Raw genomic sequence first — 27,895 nt, forward strand, 5'->3', positions numbered from 1 at the left:
AAACACTCCCAGAAGAAATAACTTCTGAGATCTCACACACTGATTACTCTGACAGGCCCATCAGTTGAGGACAGTGGAAGACAGAAAATGACAAGAATGTAAACAATCCAACAAAAGTCCATGGTTCACAGAAGCAGATGCCTGGGCTGTGATCTCGGGTCTATATTACAACGTCGAACTAAAACAAGTTCGAAAGCTATAATATCGAACCCTAAAGTCCGAAAGTGGAAAATAGTAAAGCCACAGCACATCAACTTTTTTCCCAGGGAAAAAAAAATGGTGGGCTGTTTTTGGGGCTTTGCTATTTCCTCCACTGTGGTGTGATCTCGGAGTTGGTATGTTTAAGTAGGGGGTTGTGGGGGGCACAACCCCCCACCTCAGTTTAGGTTTAAGGTTAAGTTTTTTTTTTTTTTTTTGTCACGGAACAGCATTTTTTTTTTCCCTGGGAAAAAAATTGCTGTTCTGTGCTTTTGGTTTTGTTGGGCATCAAACATAACGGTTCGATATTACAACGATGAAACTTTTGTAAGTTCGTCATTGTGATATAGACCCCTTGATCTCTTATCACTAGGATGCCTTTAGTCAACTGAAGAAGGGGAGTTCCTGTACTATTGTTGGGACTTTTGAAATCTAATTGATAGTCACAGAAGTCATGAGATTTTAGGAAAAAAAACTGTACACACAACTACTTCCTCAGTAAACTTTCCAACACAGGAGAGCTTTTGAGAAAGCTCTCCAGACTGTGAAGATCAAAGATTTTTTTCTTGAGGACTGGAAAAAATCATGGCCTTCTTTACTAGAGAAAGAAAATCCTAATCATCAAGTTTAAAACTCAGTCTGGAATATAACTGTCTTATGAGCAGCCAGACTGGATTTAACTTGTTTAAACTTGGGTCCAGGCCACATGCAGTAGATCATATTTGGGGGATCAAGTTCATGACCTTTAAGAAGTTGTCTGGTCTGAAACTTATCCCATTGTCAGGAGTAAGGCCGCCTGCCTGATTCAGTACTAGGACCAATGGTCACACAGTGTAGACTTTGCTGACCAGTGAAGTCAGCCTTATCTGGAAACAATGGAGCAGTGGCTTCACCTTCAGGGGTCATAAAGGCCTTGTGGTTAACTATGTAGTCTGGCATGCCCAGCCCTACTCACAACACTGAAAATTCAGATGGATCATAGTTTCAAAGGTTCAGAGAAGGTTCCTAGGCTAACAGCCTTAGAGCTGTTACAAGCCTAGCCATATTTATCCTGAGTTGCCCCAATTGTTGGAGGTTAGGTGAGGTGAGTAAAGATCACAGAGGTAAGGGTCTGTAGTAGTTAATACTGACTTCCTCTGTACAGGAGGGACATGGGCACCACCCCAGGGGAGAATCTGCGGTCACCCATCCATTGATATAGGTTGTGTTTGAAGAGGGTAAGGGAGGGGCTCTGTTTCACATGAATTGGAAGCTTGTTCCAGAGAAGTAGCAGTCTTTGGGAGCTGCATCTATCTCTCCAGCTTGACCTGTTCATGTCAGAGGCTAGGTTAAGATCCCTGGAGTGAGTGACCCTTGTGCAATTTGATTTACGAATGTGTAGCATTTCCATAAGGGCTGGGTCAGAAACTGCCCTGTAAGCCAGGCACAAGTCACCCCATAGCAATCTGTAAGAGACAGAATACAATGACAGGGCTTTCAAGTCTTTCCAAGTAAGACCTGTTTTGTGTACCCTGTAATTTCTTGGTGAGAAACTTCTGTGGTCTCTCCAATTGCTGCAGATGTCTGGTGAGGTACATGCAGAAGGGAGCATTGTACTCAATTACTGGTCTGATGAAGGCTGATTATAATGGAATTATAACATCCTTAGATCAAGATGCAATGCCCTTACTTACAAGATGTGCTACTGTGGATAAGTGGTGGTCAAAGTTCAGATTGCTGTCATCCTGAGTACTCAGATCACATACCACTGGGTTTGAAGTTAGGGGGGTGCTGTCTATAATTTAATTAGCAGGGATGTCAACTTTCCCAAAGGGAATAGCAATGCATTTTTTTGCATTTAACTTTAATCTGTGGCTTTGACACCAACTGTGTTTGGAGTATATTAACATCGTTGGGGGACTCATTGCTGTCAATTTGCAATAGTCAGTGAACTTGGTTAGCTATAGGCCATCCAACTTTGCCTGGACATCTGAGAAATAAATTCCAAACAGTAAGTGGCCCAGCACAGAACCCTGTGGTACGCCACTGGTGACTGGTGTTTTGCTAGAGGTGAAGTCACCCACTTTGACAGTATGTGCTCTGTTGGTGAGACAATTGGCTACCCACCTGGTAATGGGGTTAATTCTCAACTGGGAGAGTTTCTCTATAATACCTGAGTGGGGAATTGTCAAATACCTTGGCTAGGTCAAGATAGGTGTTATTCAGTGTCTTTCCCTTGTCCAGGGCTTTGGTGACTTTCTTGAAGACATCAACCATGTTTAACAGGTATGCTCTACCTTTAACAAATCCAAACTGGGTTGGCTCCAGAGTTTAGAGATTACCTATGTCTTTGTTAATAAGGTGCATGATTATTTCCATGGCCTTGCAGATGAGGCTAGTCAAGCTAATGGGGCTGTAATTTCCAGGGTCAGTTGATGGTTCCCCTTTGTGCAGAGGGATTACTGTTGCTGTCCTCCATTCCACCGGAACATAGGCAGTTTGGAAGCTATGGTTAAACAGGGATACAAGTGGGTTTGCTTAGTCATATTTTAATATGTTTAAAATGCAACCTGGGATGTTGTCTAGTCCCACTGATGCTGTGTTTTTGGCCTTGGAGAGCACAGAGATGACCTACTCTCTTGAGACAGTAGGCTGAGGAATGGTGGCAGGTATACTTTGGAAGATGACTGGAGGACACAAGGGGGTGAAGTTTGCTCCAAATCTGTCAGCTGGCAGGCTGGTTATTACCTCCAGTTGAGTACGAGTGGTGCCATTCACAACCAGTTCAGTGCATAGCTGGGTACTCCCCTTTTAGATTCTGGACATAGTTAAAAAATGCCTTCTGATTATCCTTAGCTAGGGAGGCTATTTTTGCTTTGTAATTAGCTTTGGAGGATTTGACAAACTCTCTAATTTTTTGTTTAAGCTAGCGAGGGATTTATTCTCTGCTGAGCCAGTTCCCTATTATTCTTGGACATTAATTTCTTTCTCTTGTTGTCTAGCTTGTTTATAATAGAGGTCCACCAGGGTGGCTTGTTTTTTCAGCAAGACCTGGTTTTAATTTGGTCAGGTACAGCCGATTCTATACAACTGCTTAAGTGGTTATACAGTGCATTGGTATACACCTCTGCATAGGAGTCCATGTAATCTGCATTCAAGGGGGGTTTGAAACTTCTTTTACCATCACTTAGTTGGAGGTAATTTGTCTTTGAAAAATTCTTAAGTATTTTTGAGCTTGATGGGGTATCTGGTCTTATAATTACATCAAATGAGATGGATTTATGGCCCGATCTTACAAGGGAGGACATCACACGGGGGAGAGGGGTGCAATACTCCCCCATGTTAGTGAGCATCTTGTGTGTATGATGACTAGCTGTTCCAGAGCATTTGCATTGTCAAAGTCCAAGAACACCTGAGCCAGCATGTTTGTGGTCGTGTATGGGTATCATACATTATACATTATATAGGCAAGTTACAGGTGTGGCATTGGGGGCGGCATGTGCCCCCATGTTTGGCTACTATGTAATGGCAGAGTGGGAAGATAGATTCATCCTAAATATCCCATATGTTAAATCTTGGGGGATCTATATTAGATTTTTGGACGATATCGTTCTTTTATGGAATGATACCATTGAAAGGTTGGAAAAATTCTTTGTCTATTTGGATAATAGTGTTGATTTTTTTGTCTTTTTCCAGTCACTTCAGCAGTGAGTGTATTCATTATTTAGACATCAAATTAACTAAATATAGAATAGGAGGTAGGTTTGTGTCTAATGTTTATAATAAACCTACCTTTTCTAATACTTATTTGCACTTCACCAGTTGGCACCCAAAATACCAAAAGAAGGCAGTTGTAAAGGGCCAGCTGGTGAGGATGGCTCTGATGGTCTCTGATATGGAGGCTTTCATGAGGGAATGTGATAAAGTTTTGGATATGTTTGAAAAAAGAGGTTATCCATCAGGATTTTTGGTAGAATTAAAGGTTGAGGTTGTGTGAAAAAGATGGAATGGTGTTTTTTTACCACTTTTAGGCACTGGCGGTTCCGCCACCATGGTTAGTAATAAAATAGAGAGGGATAATAGTATGAGTTGCATTCTTACTTGCAGCCTGGATAGTAAGAGCACTGGGAACACAATAGAATACAATTGGTGCATTATTGCTAGTGATATAGATGTGTACGGTATGAGTTTGGAAAAAATTGGTAGTAAACCAACTTTTGTATTTAGAAAAGGGGTGTCATTGAAACAAACGTTGGAGGGGAAGCATGCCCAGAATTTTAATAGTATGCAAAATAATGGCAAAAAAAATGTGGCTCATGTTCCCAGTGTCCAGCTATAATGTGTAATGATTATTTTATAGTAAGGAATGTCACATATTATGTGAAGGGAAGATTTAACTGTGACATGAAAAATGTGGTATATATTGCTATGTGCAATCAATGTTCAAGTTTTTACATAGGTAAGACGAAGAGAAGGTTACGTGACCATATGTATGAACATTTTTCTGAACTGTAAGCAAAACAATGCTTTATATAGACACATTAGTAAAAATCTTTCCCATAGTTTTAAATTCATGGTGGTGGAAAAGGTAGTGAAAGATGTACAAGGGAGCATGGTTGATGAACATCTTGACATGGTGGAATTAAAGTGGCAAATTGTTTTAAATGCAACTCATCACCTGGGGTTGAATGACACTTTATCCCTGCTCCCTGTGTTAAAGTTAAAACAATTGAATTTTAAAAGAAGTTTCAATGTTTTTATTGGTAGAAAAAGACGTGATTTTTAAACTGTTGGATTAGGATGGTATTTAAATTGGCTTGAGTTTTTTATTAAATGAGTTCTGAGGAAGTTCGATTATGAAAGAAAGTGCTAAACTCTGTGAAGTTTGTGGAATAAATGACAATTTGATTACATGGACTTTTTTTCCTTTTATCCAATGTTTTATTGGCTGCTGGTAACACCCATTGCATTGTGTACTAGCTGTTTTTTCTAGCTGCCGACGTGGGTTCTGTTAGATGTCATAATCTTCCAAAATAAGGACTGCTTCCAGGGAGTGCAGTTTCTTGTTTAGACTCCTAGCATTAAGCAGCAGTACCTTAAGTTTATCTAGAGAGGATTTTGTTACAATGGGAGGTTGGTTATTTTGACATTGCCTGAAAAAGGCACAATAGGGGTGGCTAATGCCTTTTCCAGTATCCGAAAGCCTAGAGGAGACAGGTGCAGAAAATCTTTGGCAAAGCACAGTGGCCTGTCAACCATGTCTTCCCAGGCAGACAGATATTGGATCCCTTGGATTGACACCAGAACTAAGCCAATTGTTAAAATCAATTATTTATAATTTTTATTGTGGCAGCATTCTTGGATAAGGTAGAATGCTGATTAAGGCTAGGCTTATACCTGCCTGTGACACATAATCTGAGAGGTCAGTCATGTCTCACTTCATCTAGTCCAGTGAGGTATATTTTAAGTCATTCACCCTCACATGGACTATGACAGTGTCATACCGGTATTTGTGGTTGAGTGATTTAAGTGCTTGAGTGACTTGACAGATCGTGGCACCTGACAGGCAGCTAACTGCAACCTGCTCCTTACAGAGCCTGGTGAAGGGAACATCCGTGTTTCTCACAATGGAGTCAGCTATGACAAATAAATTAGGTTTTGTGGTGTTACCCCTTATGGGCTTATTTGTTGAGACACTGGTGTGTGTTTTTGTGTTGTGGTTGTTTTTTGCATTGTTATATATGTAAGTGGTTTTCTTTTGAGAGGCCTCTGATCTTTTTTTAAGTTATAAGTGAGTACCTCTGCATATGTAGGTTTATGTGTCATGTCCTTATTTAGTGTGAGAAGTGTGTGTTGATGACCTGTTTGGCATTCAATTTATCCTTATGTGAGTCCTGCCTCTAATTTCATAGTTTAAGTACATCTGTCACTTAAAGTATTGATTTCAGGAGTAAGTGGTTGTCAGTATATATGAGACAATTGCTACATTGCCTCAGGAAGCCCATGTCTATCAGGCTGGCCAGAGAGATGTTGTGAAACTGCCCGTCCATGATAACAGGATCTTAAACTGTATGTTTTATTGGGGAGGGCAATGGGTTAATTTGACAGGACTGTGCTGGTAATGCCAATACTACAAAAGGACCTATACTTTTGTATAGGCTAAGGCTGATCTACAAGGCAATGCTGCTCAGTGTGCAACTGAGTTGCTCTAGAGCAGGAGAAAAGCTTGCAAGGGTTTTACTGACAGCTGTTTAGGGAAAAACAGAGTATCTAGGCTATTGCATCTATACAGGGCACTGCTAACCACCGCTGTACTAAGAGCAGCACCATGAAGACATGAGGCTTAAATATGAGCAAAGGGAAACAAGTTTTAAGCTGACAGCCTATCAGAAAAGCACACAATAAGCCTTCCACCAGCAATCCCTGACTCAGACAGGTTAGATCAGCACACTTCTTCATGACGGTGCAGAAAAAAACACCTTCTTAATGTAGAATAGCTATCTACAATAGCCCTACAACTAACAGATACAGTGTAATACAATGCAATTAACTACCCACTAAAGTACATTCACAGTATATAAAAGAAGTGTAAAAAAATTACTTAGAGCCCTTTTGTGTGCTTCCCATCTCATATAGACCAGGTAAACACCTACTGCCACTAGATGAATAATCCCAGTCCTACTAATGTAAAAGCACAGTGAAAAAGTTTCTGGTGTAAAATGCTATCATAAACGAACTTAAAAGATACTAGATGCTACCACAAACGAGCATAAAGATATGAATACAGCAGTGCAATTTAAATAGTTTATAAAAGTATGATTATTCAATAAAAGTAGTTCACTTTGTATAAATGAGCCAAGAGCCACTCAATTTTGCCGAACTTATAAAGGCACTAAAACAAGATAAGCTAATTAATAAGCCCTCCAACCCATAAAACTACATGCATAAATCTTAACTGTTTCCTCAACCTAGCAGACCAGGCTACGTCCCAGTGTACTAGATGGAAAATCCACCGGCCTCTTGATGTAAAAGAAGTGCTTGCTAAAGTATAACAATACACTACTTTATTCAACAGCTAGCTAGATAATGAAATCAGAGTAAGTAAATTGGTAGAACAGACAATGAGAGGCAAAATGCACTTTTTCAATATAAGCACATGGGAAGGCAAATAAATAATTCAAGATATTAACAGCAGTGTAGAAAGGGTGGATCTTATTAAGGGTGGGCAGTTTGAAATCACCAGGTTTTAAAAGCAGTTCAACAAAGTGGATTGTGAAAAACTAGCAGGGAATCACCAGCAGTGCTTTAGTTTATAGAGACTTGAAATCTTTTCAGAAAAAGAAAAATCTCCAGAAATTCACAATGGTTGGCACACTTGTTTGTTTGTTTGTTTGTTTATTGATTGATTGATTGTATTTTATTTTGTTAACTAGGGTAGCAGATTGCTCTAACTGGATCATTTTCATGCTCCACCTGCAGAAAACAGACATATGAGGGATGAAATCAAACATTAAGAAGAGACAGGAAATACAAAACAAACAATTAAAACAGAGATTTTCTTGAATAAGAGCATTGTCTTCTTATGGGAAATCCCTTTTAGTAAACAGCATAATGTTTTGTCTGTATTAAGTTTATGCTGGAGCTGAAGGCTTATCATTCCATCGTTCCTTCTGCTTTCCCCCTAAAACTGTGAAAGTCTCCATGATATGAAGATTCACGTATCCCAGCAGACTTGGGGTGTGCACAAAGTGAGTAAGCGACTCCCAGTATATCCCCAGCAGACTTATAAGGGGCTGTCAGTAGATAACTAGGACCATTCCCTGTCTGACCAGGCCAAACACCAGAATAAGATCAGTGCTGCTATTGAGGTTTAAGTTCCTGTGAATGATTAGCTCAGATTCAGATGACCTAACTAGGAGGAGTTCCACACTGAAATGAACCAGGCAGTGATCATATCACAGGAGTGGGCCTACCACCAATCCAGTGTAATTACATACAACTGGAAGTTCAAGCCCACTAGCTAGTCTTTAAAATGTACAGTAGTGGAAGTAATTTGGATTACTGTTGTGTGGTTAACAAGCCTTTCCTTTATGCACTTTGTTCTGTATTTTCATTTCTTTAGGTGTTTTTGCCATATGGTTATCTCATTTGGCTACTAAATGACTCATTTTTGGAAAAACAGCTACCACATTGATAATATCTCCCTAACAGTAGACCTAGTGGTTAGGGATTTGGCAATACATGTAGACAGTAACCTGGCCTTTGATCATCATATGCCTGTGGTAGCAAGGAAATCATTCTATGTTGTGCAACTTCTAAGCAAGGGTATGACACCTAGATCCAAGGATGTCATTGCTCCACTGTACTTGGTCCTCATCAGACCAATCCTCGAGTACAGTGCCTCTTTCATTATGTACCTAACCAAGCATATGTAGCAACTGGAGAATCCACAGAGGTCCCTTACAAAAAGAATACATGGCATAAACAATATGTCCATTGCAGATGGCCTCAAAGCCCTATCCCTGTACTCTGTATCCTACAGACTGCTTAGAGGTGATCTGTGCCTGGCCTATAAAGCTAAAGTTTCTTATGATCCCTCTCTGATGAACCTGTTGCACATTTGCAAAACAAATACTGTCAGATTTACCCAATGTAGGGACATAAACCTCTTATGCAACATAAGTAGGACATGTTGCGGGGACAGATATGTGTCTCAGAGACTAGCCCTTCTCAGGACCAGGCTTCCCATTCACGTGAAATAGAGGTCTTCCCTAACCCAATTCAATCAAAACTTGGACCGGTGGATTGGGAATCAGAAATATACTCTGCTCTGACACCTGTGTCTCTATTAGAGATGCTCTCTGAATGCTGGACCACCCATAACCAAGCCTCCATATACCCTTTAAAATAACCCTAGTGTATAAAAACTTGTCATATACATTTGAGAAGCATGGCTAGTCATAAAAAGGCCCCTTGGTATCATTAATCAAGTAATCACCTATGAACCTATGGATAAATCCAATTCTTTGCATTACTGAGAATTTTGTTTTGTAAGAATAAATGACACATCTTCATATCAGATGTCAAAATACTTCAAAATTAAATGGTTTGCAAGAGTCATAAGGAAATCGCTGTTATTGTAAGGATAACTTCACTTTTCTGGGTCAACAGTAAATGAAAAAAATCCAAGTTTGCACCTGTGGCTAGGACATTATTTAAAGGAATTGATTTACCACTTTGAACAAACATCAAAAACAAAGTACTAACCCCCCACACCCAAACACACTGTGATCTTGTCCCATCTAGGACATGGAATGACAGTGATATTCAGTGGAATGCCTACTGCAAGATATAGGCTAAAATTACGTTTTAACCATATTTTCATTATGACGACAAGGTTATTATTTTGCAGCAAGTCCACGACAATTCCTTTCTTGATGTGACTAGATCTTGCATTTCAGCACAATGTAAAGGACCAGTGGAGCGCAGGCCCCAACAATCAGCCTTGGATGGTTTAAAGGCTCTCTGTTTATCTCTCTCTCTCCCTCTCTCTTAATCATGGAAGGTGCAAGTCCAAGAAGAATGTTACCCTTATGTGGCATTGACAAACCTCTTGGGAATTAGTGACCTTACCACTGTGCACCCTTGCCTTGGTTGCTAGTGTTGTTTCTTTGCCTCATAAGAAACACTAATCAGAGGTGAAGGAGGAATATGCCTGAAGGTGATCCAAGGGAGATGAAAGTATGATAGACCAGCAAAAAATCCACGTTATAAATCAGGGCCTTTAGAATTTTAAAGTATGAATGTAATAACATTTAAACAAAAAAGTGAAACTGGTCAGCCAGATGATATTAAGGTGAAGAAATATGGTCTCAGTTGCTGTACAGACCTCAAAACAAATGCAGAGTTAGTCATCAAAGCAACCAGTCTGATGTTGCAATCTTCCAGTCAACTGCAGGAATTATTAGTTCATAGATAAGTACTAGATTAGATGGCCTAGTGGGCCATTTTAAGCCTAGCCAAGTTCCCTCCAAAGTGAGACTCAAACCCTGTATCTTTTGTCTGTGAGGTAAAGACTTTAACCATTATGCCAACCTCCATCTAAGCAGCATAACCACTTGAAGTATGGATATTGCCAGGCTGATATTGTCTCTGTAGCACAGTGAGCCTAGGCTACCTCTCTCCCACCAGGATGGGCCCATTATTTGTCTCCTCAAAATCCATCCATTCCATTTTCATTCTACTAGCTTCAGAGTTACCCAGCCTCTACCAGGTAGGAAACCAACAGCAGTTACCATTTCACGTTCTTCTCCTTCGCCCAGAAGTCTGACCCAGGTTGTTTTTGTGTGTTTAATGCAGTCTATATTTTCCAAATTAAAAAATAAAAAAGTCACCGCCACATCAAATTTCAAGTGAAATGGATGTTTATCAAAACACAATTCCCAACAAGACTTAACGCTTTCGCCTGTTTCAGAGTCTGATGAAATAGGAGAAAGCTCTAAGTCTTGTTGGGAATTGTGTTTTAATAAACATCCATTTCACTTGAAATTTGACATGGTGGTGACTTTTTATTTTTTATTTTGGATATATCACCTTGTGTGACTTTTTTGTGCATATTTGCCAGATGCTCAATACAGTCAGTGAATTCCATGATGGTAGATTTAGAGCATTTCAATGCAAAACACTGGCAGGTTTATCTGAACGTTTTCTGTTTAGTCACGCCCTTCCCAGTTTGTTGGATATTGCATTTAAACTAACCTGTAGGGTAATAGTTCAAGATGAAGCTTAAGACTGAGGTTAATAAGAAGTTTGAAAGCCTTTACTTCTCTTTTTTAAACCTTCTGTCACATTATATATATATATATTTTTTCAGCCTTTTTAAAATGCATTTACTCTATTGCTGTATTAACTTTAGTAGAAGTTTGTTTCGCAGTCTTCTAAGATTTGTTACAAACACATCCCCTCTTTACAGTTTTTTAACATCTGGATTAAGGAGTATATTTCTAGACATTGCACATGCTAAATGTGAGTAGCAATAACATTTACAGGTTCATGTATAAAATAGTGTACTGAAAACTAGTGACAACTCACTCAGTGCAACGGAACCTTAAGAAGAAAAAAGTAAAAGAGATTTTAGTTGTTTTCTTGTAAGCAAGAATTCTACTGGGAATAATTTCCTTTGTAATTTGAGGAGAAGACTCTACTGTTTATGTGACTGTCCTTTTTAAAGAATAACAGAATTAACTGGGATTTGAGAAGGGCTACTTGTGATATCTCTCCAAATTAAGGATATTGCCGACCATGTGTGTGAGCACATTAGATACATTTTATTCAAATTTACATCTTCAGCTAAACTCCGCTTATTTCTATTATCTTCTTTTTCAAACAGCATTGTTCATTATTTTTCTGTTGTGGTATTTTCATCTCTTTCATGTGTCTGTAGGTTTTCCGTAACATCTCTAGTACTCTCCAAATTCTAAAATATATGCTAATAGGGGCATTAACAAACTTCTAAACTGCCTCTAAGTGTGCATGCAGAGTGTGGGTTCACATCTTACAAGGCACTGGCATCCCATCCAGGACTGGCTCTCTGCCGTACATACACCTCTCAAATATAGAGAGTCTCCAGCTTTGCTGTGACCTTGAGTAGGATAAACCATGTAGCCGAATCAAAGAATTAATGTTACCACAACACATGTACTGCTACTAAGGCCTAAGTTGTTGCTATAGTATCAGCTTTATAAATCTATCAGGTAATCCTAAAACATGTGAATACAAATGCAGTATGGCTACCTATCCTGCTTTACGTCTGTCATTGTATTCTTTACCTGTGTATGACACATTGATGTTATGCTAGCAATATAAGCATTAGTCAACAATGACTTAAAGACAGATCCCCTTGGCAAATTCCTTGCAATCCAAATTCCCTTTGAAATTTTCTCATATAATTTATGTTGTTTTCTTCAATGATATAAGTATTACTTTAAATTAACTGTTTTGTTTTATTATTAGCATTGAATTTTAGTGGGTTACCTAGAATATTAAACTAGGGTATGGTGTTGAAAGCTGTAGCTAGTTCCAATTATATGGAATGGAACATTAACAAGGCTGCCCAGAGCTGTTCATAAAAAGCAATCAAAATCTGAAAACCTTTCTTAACAAAACCATATCATTCCCAATATAAAAATATCATCTTCCATTTTTTTCTTTATTGATTAAAAATCCAATCATTTCTAGCACCTTACATAAAATGTGGACTTCATAGTCTGAGGTTTGCCTTGCCTGATATAAGTCTGCTGTTATGGAGAGGGGTCATAAAGAACCCTATTTTACATAGTGGATGGCTACATGACATTACAATGCTGCACTGTGCATTATATGACATAATGTGGCTTGTGCAGATTCATTTCTACCACCTCTAACCCATAGAGTATTGCACAACACACAGTACACCAAAATAATTCAGTGAAGTCATGGGTTAGGTTAATCAGAGTGTAACTTAGCTCTCCAGATGTTCTTCATAAATGGAAGGTACTTTCCACATGATCTTTGTACACCATTAGGTTGTCATGATGGCACATGCCTTGCATAATATGAAGAGACTCTGCAATGTGCAAGGCGATCTGCATAAGGGAGCTGTAAAGAGTGGTAAGCCAGGAGCTAAGAAAATACCTTGAGATGCAGTACCCCTCCCGCAAAATAAGGATGCAATGAAAAATCCATCAGCCCTTTTGCACACTGGGGCTACATTTCCATACCATTCACCCATTATGGTGTAGCTCACCTAAATGATATCTGGTCCCTTTGCCTTTTAACAAGGTGCAAAGAAGCTAGTGTATAACACAATGCTCATTTTTATTCTGCTGGGTCAATGTGCCTTGAATCCCATGGCAAGGCATTAATCTCTTATGCCTTACTGCATGCAGCAGAATGGAATGTTTGTAACAAATTACAAAGTAGCAGTATTGTACTGTATTAAATGTGGAATGTGTCAGTTGTACTAATATTTGAACATCAATTTAAGTACTTGTACAAAGCTATGCCAAATGTTATTCAGAAATATACCTGGGATATTATCCTACCCACATAACCTGTGTATGACAATTTAAAGAGAATTAAACAAAGAATTAACCAAGTCTATGAATGAGTGCATTATGATGGTTTGGAGTTATTGAACAAATACACTAATAAATAAACCTTAATAAACATTTTAACATATGAAGCATAACATAAAGAACAGTTCAGTTAACTTACAAGTACAAAAATTACTTCACAGCTTCTGTTGTCTACCTTTTAAAATCAGGAAGTGTCCCAAGGAAATGTGATGTAATTGCCAGTGATTCTGATTTACACATAAGAGAAAGAAAAAAAAAACACATTTATGCAGAAGTGGCAGAGAAAATGAGCAAACAATAATGCCTGAAATATGGGCATTACAGGGGCATGGACATCTACCCAGGGGTGCTGTGAGGCTTGATGCCACAGGAGAGAACCTCCCCTCCCATAGATAGTCTGTTATTTCCCTGTAGCAACACCATTGGAGGGCATTATTGTCCTTAAAATGGGCTCTGATATAGTGTTTTGCATTTGTTTTGTTATCAGTATACATTCTTATGTTTATGATGTAAATAGTTGTTCTACCTAATGTTTGAATGAAAGCTGTTGCAGGGCTATGTATCTGTTACTGGAGGAAGTAAGTCACATCTCAAATATAAAAGGTATGTATGTATTTAATAATGTCTAATTAATACACACATGCACAATAGTGCAGAGGTACAGACTCAAACACACAAATGTGCACAGGCACAAACACACACACACACACACACACAAAGTCACAGACTTACACTCATGCACACATAAGCGCACACATACAAAGAAACTCATTCATGTGGTTTTATACATTGATACCTTGTTTCTTTTTGATGGTTGGAATCTGGTCTGGCTGATGTGAGATAAACACGTGGACATCACAGTAGTTGTCATGTCTGCTCTCGCTTCTGCAAGGACTGCTGGTTCTTCACTCACTATCCAGGGTTACTTTTTATCTGTTTTTTACTTTCATTTTTCTGCCATGATTCTGTATTTTAATTTAGTGAGTGAAAAAAACAAATGGCAGGTAAAGAAAAGTTTTTAGACTGTTATAAGGATTTCATGCAATGAATAGGTGTACTACTTTTTCTCTGGGCTCTCCATGTACACTAATTCCCTTCTTTGGAATGCCGAGAGACCAGTCAGGACTATTTACTGATATTAATATTATTTATTTTATTTACAATTTGCTTTCCAGGGTAAAACACTGATCACAGCATGATAATTTGTAGGCTCAGCCTGGGTTACATTGCATTCAAAATAGTAACAACAAAATGTAACTACGACCAACAGTAGAACATAAACTTAATACAGACTAGTCACAAACTATATACTATGTAAAAACTTCATACCATGTTGAGGTGCACATGCTATAAGTGGAAAAGCAGAGTCAGAGGTGTAGGAAGAAGAGAGAGAACAGCAGGTTTAACCTTGGAAATTATTGGGGTAACACAAGGTGCTAAGAGGACAAGGCAAGAGATAAGCAATGGTAAATTACAATGTTGTAAAATGACAGTGAGCGTGGAAAAGAGAAGCTACGTACATATTTACATGAAGGAGAAACATAGTGATATCCAATACAGTAGTGCTGTAAATGAGGTGATGTGAGAGGAAACTAACCTAGTGCAGAGAGGTGTCAATATTATATGTCCTGCATTCTGGCATTTGCATTTGTATTGCTCAAACAGATACGGTTTGAGTTGGGGCCAGAACGTAGTGGAGCTAGTATGCTCTGGGAGATAGTGAGGAAGAGTTTGCTATTGTCTGGTGCAAGTAGAGAGAAACCAAAATCAGGTCTATGTAGTTTAGTAGATGGGGTTTAGACAGTAAAGCCTACTGTGTCCTGGTTTCTGAGGTTGTAAGTTGACGTGGTAGTGATTCACTTCATTGCAAGTGGAGAAGGAGCATCTTGGTGAAGTAATTTCAAACGTTTGGAGGCAAGAAGTAGACTGGATCTGGCTTGTATTGTAAGTCAGTTTGCTTTGGATTAGGTAATGTAAAGGTGTTTAAAGTGAAGGGAATTGTTGCTGAAGTGGCTTATTCTATTAAATAAGGTGTGAAGTGTTGATGTGTTTTTGTTAGAGGAGGTGGTAAACAGGGGAACTAGTTGTGTGAGCAAGACACCTTTCCCAATGGCTGCCCTAGCTGGTGATGTAAGGAACTGAGATATTTTCTGAGTCCAGAAAAGGCAGTGGTTAATTTTCTCCATTTTTGAATCCATCCATCCACATCTCCTTTTTCCCATTGTTGCACATTGGGTTGAGGTGTCACTTCAACAGCAACAATCATCAAAAGCCAATGTTTACACCACCAGGTAGATAGCCTTGCCATGGTAGTTCTTCCACACCACACACTTGCATGTATACACTTACACCTATGGTCAGCTTAGTGTGTCCAATCCACCTACTTGCATGTCTTTGGAATGTGGGAGAAAATCGGAGCACCTGGAGGAAACCCACATGAATACTGCAGGACATACAGACTCCACACAGAAAGCACCCCAGCTGAGAATCGAACCAGGGAACACCCTTGCTGTGAGTTGACAATGCAAGCTGTTGTGTCATTGCACCACCCTACCTTTTTGAATATGTTCCTGAAATTTAAGAGATTTTTCACACCAGCAATACTCTGTCACATATCATCTACTCAGAGACAATCTCTGCTTTACATACAAGGCCATGTCAAACACAGAGCTGTTGGACATGCTACACTTAAAGAAATCCCAATCCCACAGAGCCACATGCTCCAGGGATCTAAACCTTGTCATCACAATAAGCAAAACATGCTGGAGGGATAGGTCCCTGACCCAGCGACTCCCCAGACTCTGGAATAGACTGCCCATAGATATCAAGCAGAGCGCCTGTTTGGCCCACTTCAAAAGGAACTTTGATGATTGGATGGGAGAAAGGAAATTCACCCCGGGGATCACGTCAGTCACCCTGCTAACAGGGGTCAAGGGAAGTAAATCTTGTAGGAAGAAATAGCCAGGGAATTATTATGACTAGGCTTGTATAGGCTCTAGGGCTTGTAGCCTAGTACCAACCTATGAACCTATAAGATATCTAGTTATCTTGATAAAGTCGTACTGCCAATAAGGTCATTGTTCTGGTCCATAAGCTTAAGGGATCTTGTATCTTTGGTTAATCCTTTCTTAGTACCAGAAAGCATCCTTTTTTTTTTTTTTGAGGGGATTTACAGAAGACTTTTGGGGATGAGACAATGATTTAGGGCCAGAAAGTCAGTTTGGATTGCTTGTTATGCTGCACTGGATCTATAAATAGCCATGTTATCTGCAAATAAAATTAACTGTAATTGATCAAGGGGTATTTATAAAAATTGAAGAGAGTATTGGGGCAGGTATTGATCCTGGTGGTACATCAGAATTGAATGTGTGATAGAGAGGAGCCAACCTTCAAAGTAAAGGATCTGTTAGTCAGGAAGTCTGAACCAATCTGTGGCTTCTGTGCTGATACCAATGGCCATGAGGTGGGCTAATAATATTGAGTGGTGCACTCTATCAAAGACTATATCTATGGATATAACCTGCATGTAATGTAGAGTCTTGTCTCAGAATGATTTTCTTATTAGAGTTTAGTTTATAACAGTGTTATTATTTCACTTATCTTTACTTTTTCTGTAGCAACTAATTTAAAATGTGTGATTATTTTTATTTTTCTTAAGTTGCATTTCTATAAAATATATAAATAATCATTACTCGGAAACATTTTGGTTCAGTTTCAATTTATAAATCCAAGCAGAACAATGTCTATTTAACCTTGCAGTTTCTCCTATCTTTCTGTAAATAAATTTGCCCAGAATTATTTCAGATTTAGAATCAATTATATTAATAAGGCTATTCATAAAGAACTGATTAAAATATGTACAAACCTTTTGGGCTTATTAAAATTAAAGCTATTTACTTTTGCTTAAAACTATACATGTTTATAAATTAAGATGCAGTAGTAGTTTAGCTTACAGATCGTTTTGTGATTTGTAGCTTGTATAAGGAGTCATTGCCACTGAAAATGCAAGGATAAATTAAATAAATAAAAACATGGCTAAAAGACTGACAAAACTAGTCTGAAGGAATGTATGCATTCCCATAGGTGTGTGGAATGCTTGGCTGTCAGTTCACTCTGCACTGCATATTATAAGCTCATACATACACCTGAGGAGCGACCAGATAATAAAGGTATATGCAGTACTTCAGCTCTTATAACTATATACAGATGGTGAGAAAATGTCAAGAAAGATATTAAGTGTCTCTTATTGGAATAAGACAATGCCTTCAGGAAATATATACTGGTGTGCTAAATAATGCGTATTTGTGTGTGTTTGTGTTAACTTTGCAGGCAGGTTGAATTGCAGCTGTTAGAGAGAGAAGACTTTGTCTGTTGGTTATTAGAAATGCCAGAGCTAGAATGCACTGTGCCACTTACTTCTGAAGCTGAATGAATGTTTTGATCTTTAAGCATGGATTCTGACTTCTGTTCATTTGTGCCTTTTAGACTTTTGCAGGAAAACATGCAGATATCCAGCCAGAGTTTCCTGTTTAATCATGTCATCCTGCATTGTTGTTGCTGTTCTGCAAACCTGCATTTATATTTTTACCAATCAAAAGCCTCAAAATCCAGAGGAAGCTGATGGAGAAAAGAAGTCTGTTAGTCTTCTGACATATTCCAAACTGGAACTGCCAAAATTGTTTAATGGCGTAATAAACTGCACAGCTATAATACAGGGTAATGAAACTGAACTACAGAAAGCGAAGCAATATAAAAATGCAAGTTTTATACCTGATCATTCTGTTTTTATAAAAATGACAAAGAACTGTACATACTTTTTACAAATGAGGAAGTATATCACATTTCCCCTGATAGAGGAAGATGAGGATTTTCCTATTGCATATTCTATAGTTATCCACCAGAGAATCGATATGTTTGAACGATTGTTGAGGAGTATTTACATGGCGCAGCACATCTATTGCATTCATGTTGACAGTAAGTCAGACAGCAGCTTTAAAGCAGCTGTACAAGCAATCACCTCCTGCTTTCCGAATGTATTTATTGCTACACGCTTGGAGGCAGTCACCTATGCCTCATGGTCAAGGGTCCAGGCTGATCTCAACTGCATGGAGGAACTTCTGAGGAGGCATCTGACTTGGAAATACTTTATCAATCTTTGTGGCATGGACCTCCCTATTGTGACCGATCATGAGTTAATAGAACAGCTGAAGGCTCTAAAAGGCAGGAACAATATGGAGACCACAAAGGCCACTACCTTAAAAGAAAAGAGGTGGAAATTTAAATTTGTGGTTAAAGGTGGAAAGATTTTCAAGACTAATATAACCAAAGACCCAATACCCATACTTTCCTCTCCATTTGTAGGAAGTGCCTATATCATCGTGAGCAGAAAGTTTGTAGAATTTATCTTCACTGATCAAAATGCAAAGAGTATCATTAAATGGGCACAGGATACTTACAGTCCTGATGAGCTTATATGGGCATCCTTACAGAGATTGTCTGAAGCTCCTGGGTTTATCCCAATAAATCACATGTATGATGTTACAGATGTGAATGCAAAAGTGAGACTTGTGAAGTGGAGTTACCTAGAAGGGAATGTTCACAATGGCAGGCTCTACCCACCATGCACTGGGATCCATCGCAGGGCTATCTGCATCTATGGTGCTGGAGATCTGCACTGGATTTTGCACCAACAGCATCTCTTTGCTAACAAGTTTGATACAAAGGTGGATCCTGTAGCAGTGTATTGCCTAGAAGCACATTTAAGGCATAAAACTATGTATGAACATTGATAAGCCAACTATCTTCTTAGTCCTTTATTATAAAGATAAAATATTAAATCATGTCAAATGCAGCAAATTGGAAGCATTTTATTGTGTTTTTTAAACAAATTTCAGACTTATTCATATACCTTTCAAAGGTATATTCCTTCTACTCTTTTTAAGAACCATTAATTCTCCTAAGACTACCACCTGAGAACCTTTTATTCCTCTTATCACACAGCGGGTCTGTCTACCTAAATATAAATTTGTTGTGTAAAAAGGACTTAAGAAGTAAAGGTGTGTGTGTGTGTGTGTGTGTGTGTGTGTGTGTGTGTGTAGGGCAAGATCATATTAATTGTATTGTGAGATAGCTAGAAATCAGTGGCGGCTGGTGACTTCAAATCAAAGGGGGGCTGCAGGAGAAAGCTGAACAGGTGGGGTCAATGGGAAGGGGTGAGGCCAACTAAAAAGGGGAGGAGCTATGCTCAAAACCACAAAAACTAACTAAATGCACTGCCCTGGGTGTCAAACCGTCATTATGAGAGTCCAATCAAGACAAAATGAAGTGTAGAAGAATAAAAATATTTCAATGCATTGGCTGCATGACAGCTTACTTAATATCTAGATGGAAACAAAAGGTTGTGAGGCATGAAAAAATAAATTACTTTTTAAATACATTAATGGAATGCCAGTCAAAATCAAGTATAAGAAAAACAAGCAGCACTCAACTCAAACCACTTCTTGCACTGCAGTTCTAATTATAATTTATATCCAGCTTTATTAAAGTACCAAGTAACATGCTGAAAGTAGAAATCTCTGATGCTCCCACTTGTAAAAATGTTTCTTATCCAAAAAAAGACCTGCTGTCTGACAACTATCTACTTGTTTCATGGGGAAAACATGATCAAAGTAAAAAATGAAAAGCAAACAAAAAATAAGCTCAAGATACATTGCTTAAAAGGATTACTGTACAGGTTATGGACCACACGATTGGCATTCTGTTTAGTTTATGGGTAAAGCCTGCAGAGATGACTGGAAGTCTCCAAGTGTAATGAGCTTCTTAAAATAATGGAATCCTGTCCTTTATTACAAATACTGTCATATGCATTTCAATACCCAAGGCTTATACATTATCTAGTTAAGTATTCTCTACATGACAACAACACAAAGGCTTTCAATGTTGGCAATTTTTTTAACAATATGCTTATTAAAGCTTACTTGCATCTTACGATCTCAGCCAAGCTTACCTGATGGTCATTAAAGTATTGCTACTTAAACACAGAGCAACAGGTACTTTGAGTAATAAGCATAAATCAACAGTACAAAAATATAACAGAAACCAGACCATTCTGCAAATATCAAGGACAGATGAAAAGCCACTCTAGTACTTGTGTCTACCTTAGATGGGGGGGGGGGGATACTCTACACATTTGCACTGCATAACTACTCCTTGCCTTGCTTCGACACATCCAGAGTCACTACATGGGGGAGTGGGGTACAACAAGTATGTCACAATTTGAAATGTCTCTGGCTGACTGTGATGGCCCTGACACATTTGTCATACCTCTCAACCTCAGAGCAAGAAATCTGGACAAAGCCATACAAAGAAGTGGGACAAAGGCCCAAAAATAAGGACAATTTTTAAATATTGCTCTTATAAACTTAGAAAGATAATAGAATAGGTCTTGCATTAGTATGAATTTTCTGAATGGTATGAAATCTGAAACTGAAATGTCTGTCATTATTTTCTAACTTCAGTCTTTAATGATTTGTCACTAATTTGCCAAAAAAACCCCACAATTTTATGAAAAATGGACCAAAAATGTGATGTAAAAATATAAAATAGCCACAAAATACAGCTGGGAACCTGTCAAAGAAGGGACACTTTAATATTAGTACTGCTAATGTGAGCAGCTGACAAAATAAAATAATCTACATGCATTTCTGAAATAAAAGTAATATATAACTCTGATTATTACAGTCATTTCTTAATTGTAAACCCTCCATGTTTTCTTCCAAAATTGCTATTTTGCGGAGGGATTATTAGGGGAAGAGCAACATTTTGAGCCAAAATCAGGGACAGTTGAGAGGTTTGGCTATGCCTAATTCTATAAAGCAATTTATTTGCATGTACCTCTCAACCTGTTAATGCAATAAATCTGGACAAGGCCAAATATATTGAGGGAACATATAAACAGTACTAAAAATTGCTCTTGTATAAACTGAGACAGTTGATAGAACAACAGGTCTTACTTTAGCATGCATTTTTCTGAAGGTTATGAAGTCTGAAACTCAGTGTGTCATTATTTAGTGACTTCATTCCTAGATGATTTGCCAGAAAACCACAACATTTATGAGGAACAAACTAAAAATAAGAAGCAAAAATCTATTCATTCTTTGAAAATCTGGACAGTTGGGAGGTATTGTTCAGCTGGGGCTGTCTTTAAGTTTGCCTCCCTTCCCCCTCACAAAATCATGGTCGAATGGAGCCTCCCCCTGCAGCCGTTCCAATGATCCATTACTTGGCTACTTCAGTCCATTTACCATAAACACTAATGTGCATAATGATTTACTTCTGTGATGATTTGGACTTCATTTGAAAGTTTTATTTTGCATTTTACAGCACAAACACTAAGACATCTGCTAAACAAACTTAGCATTAAAACTTCTCTGTCCTTGAAACTCACATTCACTGAAACAGCATTGAAACCCACATTCAAAGAAAATACATTTTACCAGTGGCAGATGAAGGTTAATTCTGGGCTGTTTTCAAATCATAGGCCCCTTGCATATGAAACATACATGTGCTCTTTGATACACCTTCCTATTGTTTTGAACATTTTTCCAGTAAACAAAGAAACAAAACGCTTGCACCAATAATGACAAAACTGCCCAATTCAGAACATCTTTCTAGTAAACAATGAAACAAAATGCATGCACCCATAATGACAAAACTGCCCAGTTCAGAACATTTCCATCATAAAAGTCTACTCAAACTTGTTTGATATAGATAGGTAGTTTGTTCCAGAGTATGGGAAGTCTCTGGGACAGGAATCTATCCCTCCAGCATGTTCTGTTTATTGTGGTGACAAGGTTTAGGTCCCTAGAGCGTGTAGCTTGTAGGGATTGGAATTTCTTTAAGTGGAGCATGTCTAAAAGATCTGGGTTTGACATAGGTTTGTGTGTTAGGCAGAGATCGCCTCTGAGTAGGCGATATGTAATGGAGTAAAGCTGCAGTTTTTTGAGACTGTCTGCATAGGGCATCTCTTTGAGGCCGGTAATCCCCTTTGTGAGGTATTTTTGTGGCCTTTCCAGTTGTTGTAGATGTCTTGTGAGGTACATACCAAAAGGGGCATTGTACTCTATAATGGGTCTAATGAGTGACGAGCAGAGGGGAACAATGACCTCTTTTTTCCTGTATGAGAAACTTTTTGTGAAGAGGTGTGCCACATAGAAGGATTTCCTGACTACTGTGGCGATGTGATTATCAAAGGAGAGACTACTGTCCACCTGTGTCCCAAGGTCTCTTATCACACTTTCGGTGTTAAATATACTACCACCTAAGTGGTAGTTCATGGGTACTGAGTTTTTACCAAGAGGGATGACAATGCACTTTTTGGCATTGAGCATGAGGCCATGGCTTTGACTCCAGGCATCTGTCTCAGTGAGGCCCTTTTGTAGGATGTCCACATCTTTTGGAGTTTTGATTATGGCTCCTAGGTTGCAGTTATCTGCGAACTTCATTAGCCAAAGACCTTCTGTTTTGGCCTGTACTTCAGAGAAGTAGATACCAAACAGGAGAGGACCCAGAACTGAACCCTGTGGTACTCCACTTGTCACTGGTCTGAAGTTGGATTTGGAGTCTGCTACTTTCACAGTGTGGGTTCTGTCAGTGAGCCAGTTGGCAACCCATCTTGTGACATAGGGATTTATACCTAGTTTACTGAGTTTATCTATAATTCCAGAGTGGGGGATAGTGTTGAAAGCCTTGGTGAGCTCTAGATAGGCTGTGTGAACCACCTTACCCTCATCTACGGCTTTGATGACTGCTTCAAAGAAGTCTATCAGTTTGGAGATTACCAATGTCATTATTTATAAGTTCCTTGATTATATGCTCCATAGCCTTGCAGACCAGGCTCTTTAGGCTAATGGGGCAGTAGTTTCCGGGGTCTGTGGTGGCTCCCCCCTTTGTGGAGTGGGATAACTGTTGCTGTGCACCATTCAGTGGGCACATAGCCTGAGGTGAGGCTATGATTGAACATGGTACTTAGGTGGGGTGCCAGTTTGTTCTGTAGTTCATGTAGAACACAGCCTGGGATGTTGTCAGGTCCCATGGATACTGTGTTCTTGGCTTTGGATAGTGTGTTTTTTACCTGTGCAGCCTTGATTACAGGAACTTTGCATTCTTCTGGTATAGAGATAGGCCCTTTAGGGGATGACAGAGGGGTAAAGTTAGCACTGAACCTATCTGCCAGGATGTTGGCAATATCAGTTGGTTCTGTATATTTAGTGCCATTGTGCTGTAACTCAGATCAGATCTGAGTGTTGCCATTGATATTCTTGACATAGCTATAGAACGCTTTGTGGTTGTCTTTAGAATCAGTGGTGTGTTTGTTTTCATAACTAGCTTTGGAGGATTTTATGAGGGATCTCAGCTTCTTACTGAGGCTGACCAGGGAGTTTCTCCAATCATGGGATTTTACTCTTTTTTGCAACAGTTTCTTTCTTCTGCTGTAGAGTTTGTTTATGGCAGGGGACCACCAGATTGGCTTCCTTTTTTTGGAGCATAGCATCTTGGTTCTGTTAGGGATTGCACGATCCATGCACTCGTGTAAGTGCTTATAAAGTGCATTTGTGTAGGACTCAGCAGTCATACCTCTATTGTCCGTCAGCATGGGTGTCGTGAAGTTTGCCACTTCTGTCTTAAGAAGCGTGAAGTTGGCTTTGGAGAAATTTTTTACTGTGGTTTCCCTAATGGGGGGTGGGGGAGGGATGTGGATGTCTAGGGTGATTAGCTTGTGGTCGGATCTGACCAATGAGGAATTGACCTCTGGTGTGGAGCACCGGTTGCCCATGTTGGTAATAACCTGGTCTAGGATATTGCTGCCTCTGGTGGGGGTGTGGATAAGTTGATCCATGGCATTGGAATTTATGAATTCCAGAAAAACGTTGAGCACAAGAGTTGGTACATGAGTAGTTTTCCCAGTTGATGGTGGGGTAGTTGAAATCACCCATTATTAGGGTGTTTGGTTGTACCCTAATATTTTCCAGTGTATGAAGAAATGAGTGGGAATCTACAGAAGCTACAATTTGGATTGCGGTCTTGCCCAGAGTTAGTTGCACTTGGATAATTTCGGATGCATTATGCTGAGCAACTAGCCTGGAGGTGTGGATATCCTTAATGAATATGGACACGCCTCTGCCTTTAGTATTTCGGTCCAGGTTAGGTGGCCGAAAGGTGTGGTATGAATTATAGCATGGTAATGCAGGGGTACTATCTGGAGCCTTGAACCAGGTCTCTGTCACTGCACAGATGTCGATGTTCTCCATTTTAAGGAGTGCCTCGAGAGAGTGCATTTTGAGGTTTAGACTTCTAGCATTGAGTAGCAATACCCTCAGATTCTTCTTGCCTGTAGCTGTTAGGGTGGTGAATTTATCATTTGAACCTTGCCTAAAAAAAGGCACTATAGGGGTGGCTAGAGCCTAAGCCAGTATCTGGAATCCCAGGGATGACAGGTGCAGGCCATCTCTGGCAAAGCATCATGGCTTGTCAATCATGTCATCCCAGGCAGACAGATACTGGATCCCCTTAGAATGACACCAGAAGCTTATCCAATTGTTGAAGTCAGTCATTTTGTCCTTGTACTGTGGTATCATTCTGGGTGATGGCAGGATGCTACTCAGGGCTAGGGTAATACCTGTCTGGGCTACAAGATCAGACAGCTCCTCCATGTCCCTTTTCATGTAGTCCAAGAAGGTACGTCTCAGGTCATTCACACCAACAGAGTCATATTTGTACTTGTTGTGGAGTGACCTGTGTGCATGTGTTACGTGGCAGATCCTGGCACCTGACAGGCAGCTGACAGTAACTTTCTCCTTGTTTAGCCTGGTGAGTGGAACATCAGTGTGCTTGACTATAGAGTCACCTATGACTAGAGTGTTGGGTAAGTTGTTATGCCTTATGGGCTGTGGTTGAGTGGCACACTGAGTTTGTGGGCTATGTGTCATTTGGGTTGTATTGGGGGGTGGAGGTTGCTTGTGTTTCTGCTTTGGAGGTCCCTGTTGCTTGGGCACGGTTTTACTGAGAGCCTCCGCGAATGTAGGTGTGTGTTTTGTGTTTCTATGTGTGTGTTTTGGTGGTGTAGGTTTTGAGGGACTATGTGCTGAGTGTGGTGTGGTGCAAGTGTTTACTTTCTCCTCTTGACTGTCTAGTCCAGTCTTGGGTGAAGAGAGCTTTGCTTCCAGTTTGGCTATATAAGTGCATCTCTCACAGGTTGTAGTGTTGGGTGGTAGGAGGAGAGGGTTGTCTGTGTACATGAGGCAATTACTGAATTGCCCCAAGATGCCCAGATTCATCAGGTAGATAGGAGAAAACACCTGGAGCTGACCCTTAGACATGCCTGAATAGGTGCTTATTTGTTAAGTACTAGAAACTGTTTTCCTCTAGACAGTGAGGAAAGATGAGTGATGTAGTAATTTGTAGCTTATTTGGTGCTTACAATAAGTTCTGAACAAGTGCTGAAACAAAAAACTGGCTAGTTCTAAGAAACAAAATTAAGCTAGAAGGCTTCCCTCCAACACAGAAAGGCTTGGGGGCCTAGAAGCCTACAAATAGTCCTGGACACAGCAAATCTATATCCAGGCTAGACTACCCACAGGAAAGGCAGGAAACAAGCTTAGAACATTTTTTTTTGTAGTGGAAAGAGAGAAAGGAGTAGCAGAAACTAAGCTGATTGGCCTTCTCAAATGTTCTCCCTGTACTGTGTAGAATAAGGTAATATGCACAATCTCTGATGAAGTAAAAAAGTCATCTAAATAATTCCACATTAAATAAATCTGTAACTAATGAAGAGGTTGCTGCTAGCAAACACCTTTATATTTCATGGTTTCATCAAAAAATAAAGTGTCTGATGCCCCTGAGGAATAAATTGCCTATATTACATTAAAAATGATAAGCTAGTAAGATTGCAATAGGAAATGGATGGCAAACTGATAACAGGCGCATAGTTAGTATCTTAACTTTTTCAGTATGGCAGCATTCACCCCTTGTGGGAGTAGAACCAACAACCTTCTGCATCAGAAGCAAGTACACAACCTGTTGTGCTATTAACAATGGAAGCTGACTTAGCATAAGCAGCACTAAACTTCTCTTCCCTTGCAGCTCTCAGCTCCTTGTAAAATCTACTCAGTACTCAGCTGCATCTCAACTTTGCAGCACAAGAAATCTGGAAAAAGCCAAATTTATTGGGGGGGGGGGGTCAAAAGGCCAAAAACCAGAGACATTAAACATTGCTTCTATAATCTTGGCAAGTTGCTAGAATAAAATGCTGTGTTACCACCATACAGTTTACTGCCAAGGTCCTTGTGCGAAAGAGTCAGAGCAACATTCCACTACGCCAAATCAGCTGCTTTGTGAAAGAAAAATGCTGTGTTACCACCATACATTTTACTACCAATGTCCCTGTGCAAAACAGTCAGAGCAACATACCACTATGCCAAATCACCTGCTTTGTGAAATAAAAATGCTGTGTTACCACCATACATTTTACTGCCAAGGTCCCTGTGCAAAACAGTCAGAGCAACATACCACTACACCAAATCAGCTGATTTGTGAAAGAGAGGAAGACTGAAACTTAAATGGCTATCATTTAATGAATTCAGTTCTCACCATAGCTGTCAACCTCTTAGCACAAAACACCTGGACAAACCCAGTAATGAGGGAATACAGCCCTCAAACATATTCAGTGAATTCAGTTCTTGCCATAGCTATCAACCTTATCACAAAAAACCTGGACAAAGCCAGTAATGTGGTAATACAGTCCCAAAAATAAGGACAAATTTCAAATATTCATCTTATAAACTTAGAAAATTGCTAGAATAAAAGGTTGTGTCACTATGCATTTTCTGAAGAACATGAAGTCTGAAATTCAAATGCCTGTCAATTTTACTTCTGACGGAACAAAAACAATTTTCAGCAGAGGCCCAGGGAGAAATACTGCAGACACATGTCTTTGTAAAATGGCAGGACACCAGAGCAAATCCACACAAACACAGGGATGAGATGCAGACTCCACACAGAAGACACCCCAACCAAGAATCAAACCAGAAAACCTATAGCTGTGAGGCAACAATGCTACCACTGCACCATCAAATATGTAAGGAATCAAACATTCAGAAACCTGAAGTCTGAAATTCAAATGCCTGTCAGTTTTATTTAACATTTGTTAATCAGGACAGTCTGACTTGGAACAAAAAAACTATTTTCAGCAGAGGCCCAGGAAGAAATAATGCAGACATGTCTTTGTAACATGGGAGGACACAAAAGCAATCCCACACAAACACAGGGAGAAGATGCAGACTCCACACAGAAGGCACCCCAGCCAAGAATCAAACCTGAGAACCTGCAGCTGTGAGGCAACAATGCTACCACTGCACCATCAAATATCAAGCATTACAACATTTAGAAACCACAGATATTATGAGGAACAGATCAGATCAAATATGAGGCAAAAATCTGCAATTTTCTTTATAAATGGTGGTGGGTAGGGAATTCAGGTCCTTAACACCTACATACAAGGTACAGGGTTCAAGCCTGAGTATCTGTACCCACCACCATTTGTTCTC

At 39.4% G+C, this 27,895-nt stretch overlaps 1 protein-coding gene across 3 annotated transcripts in view; it reads left to right on the forward strand.

Annotated features, from left to right (window-relative positions):
- Positions 1–19,143, forward strand: part of LOC122787364 (beta-1,3-galactosyl-O-glycosyl-glycoprotein beta-1,6-N-acetylglucosaminyltransferase-like) — a 390,992-nt gene extending 371,849 nt beyond the window's left edge. For all 3 annotated transcript variants that reach the window (XM_044054021.1, XM_044054022.1, XM_044054023.1), the window contains one exon: positions 17,778–19,143. In XM_044054021.1, coding sequence (XP_043909956.1) covers positions 17,778–19,081 — 1,304 coding nt within the window. In that variant the 3' untranslated portion in view covers positions 19,082–19,143. The remainder of the gene's footprint in view (positions 1–17,777) is intronic.
- Positions 19,144–27,895: the final 8,752 nt, after the last annotated feature.

This window comes from Protopterus annectens, chromosome 13.part0 (genome assembly GCF_019279795.1).
Source record: "Protopterus annectens isolate FY-2018-M chromosome 13.part0, PAN1.0, whole genome shotgun sequence".
In the NCBI taxonomy this organism is placed as follows: Eukaryota; Metazoa; Chordata; order Ceratodontiformes; family Protopteridae; genus Protopterus; species Protopterus annectens.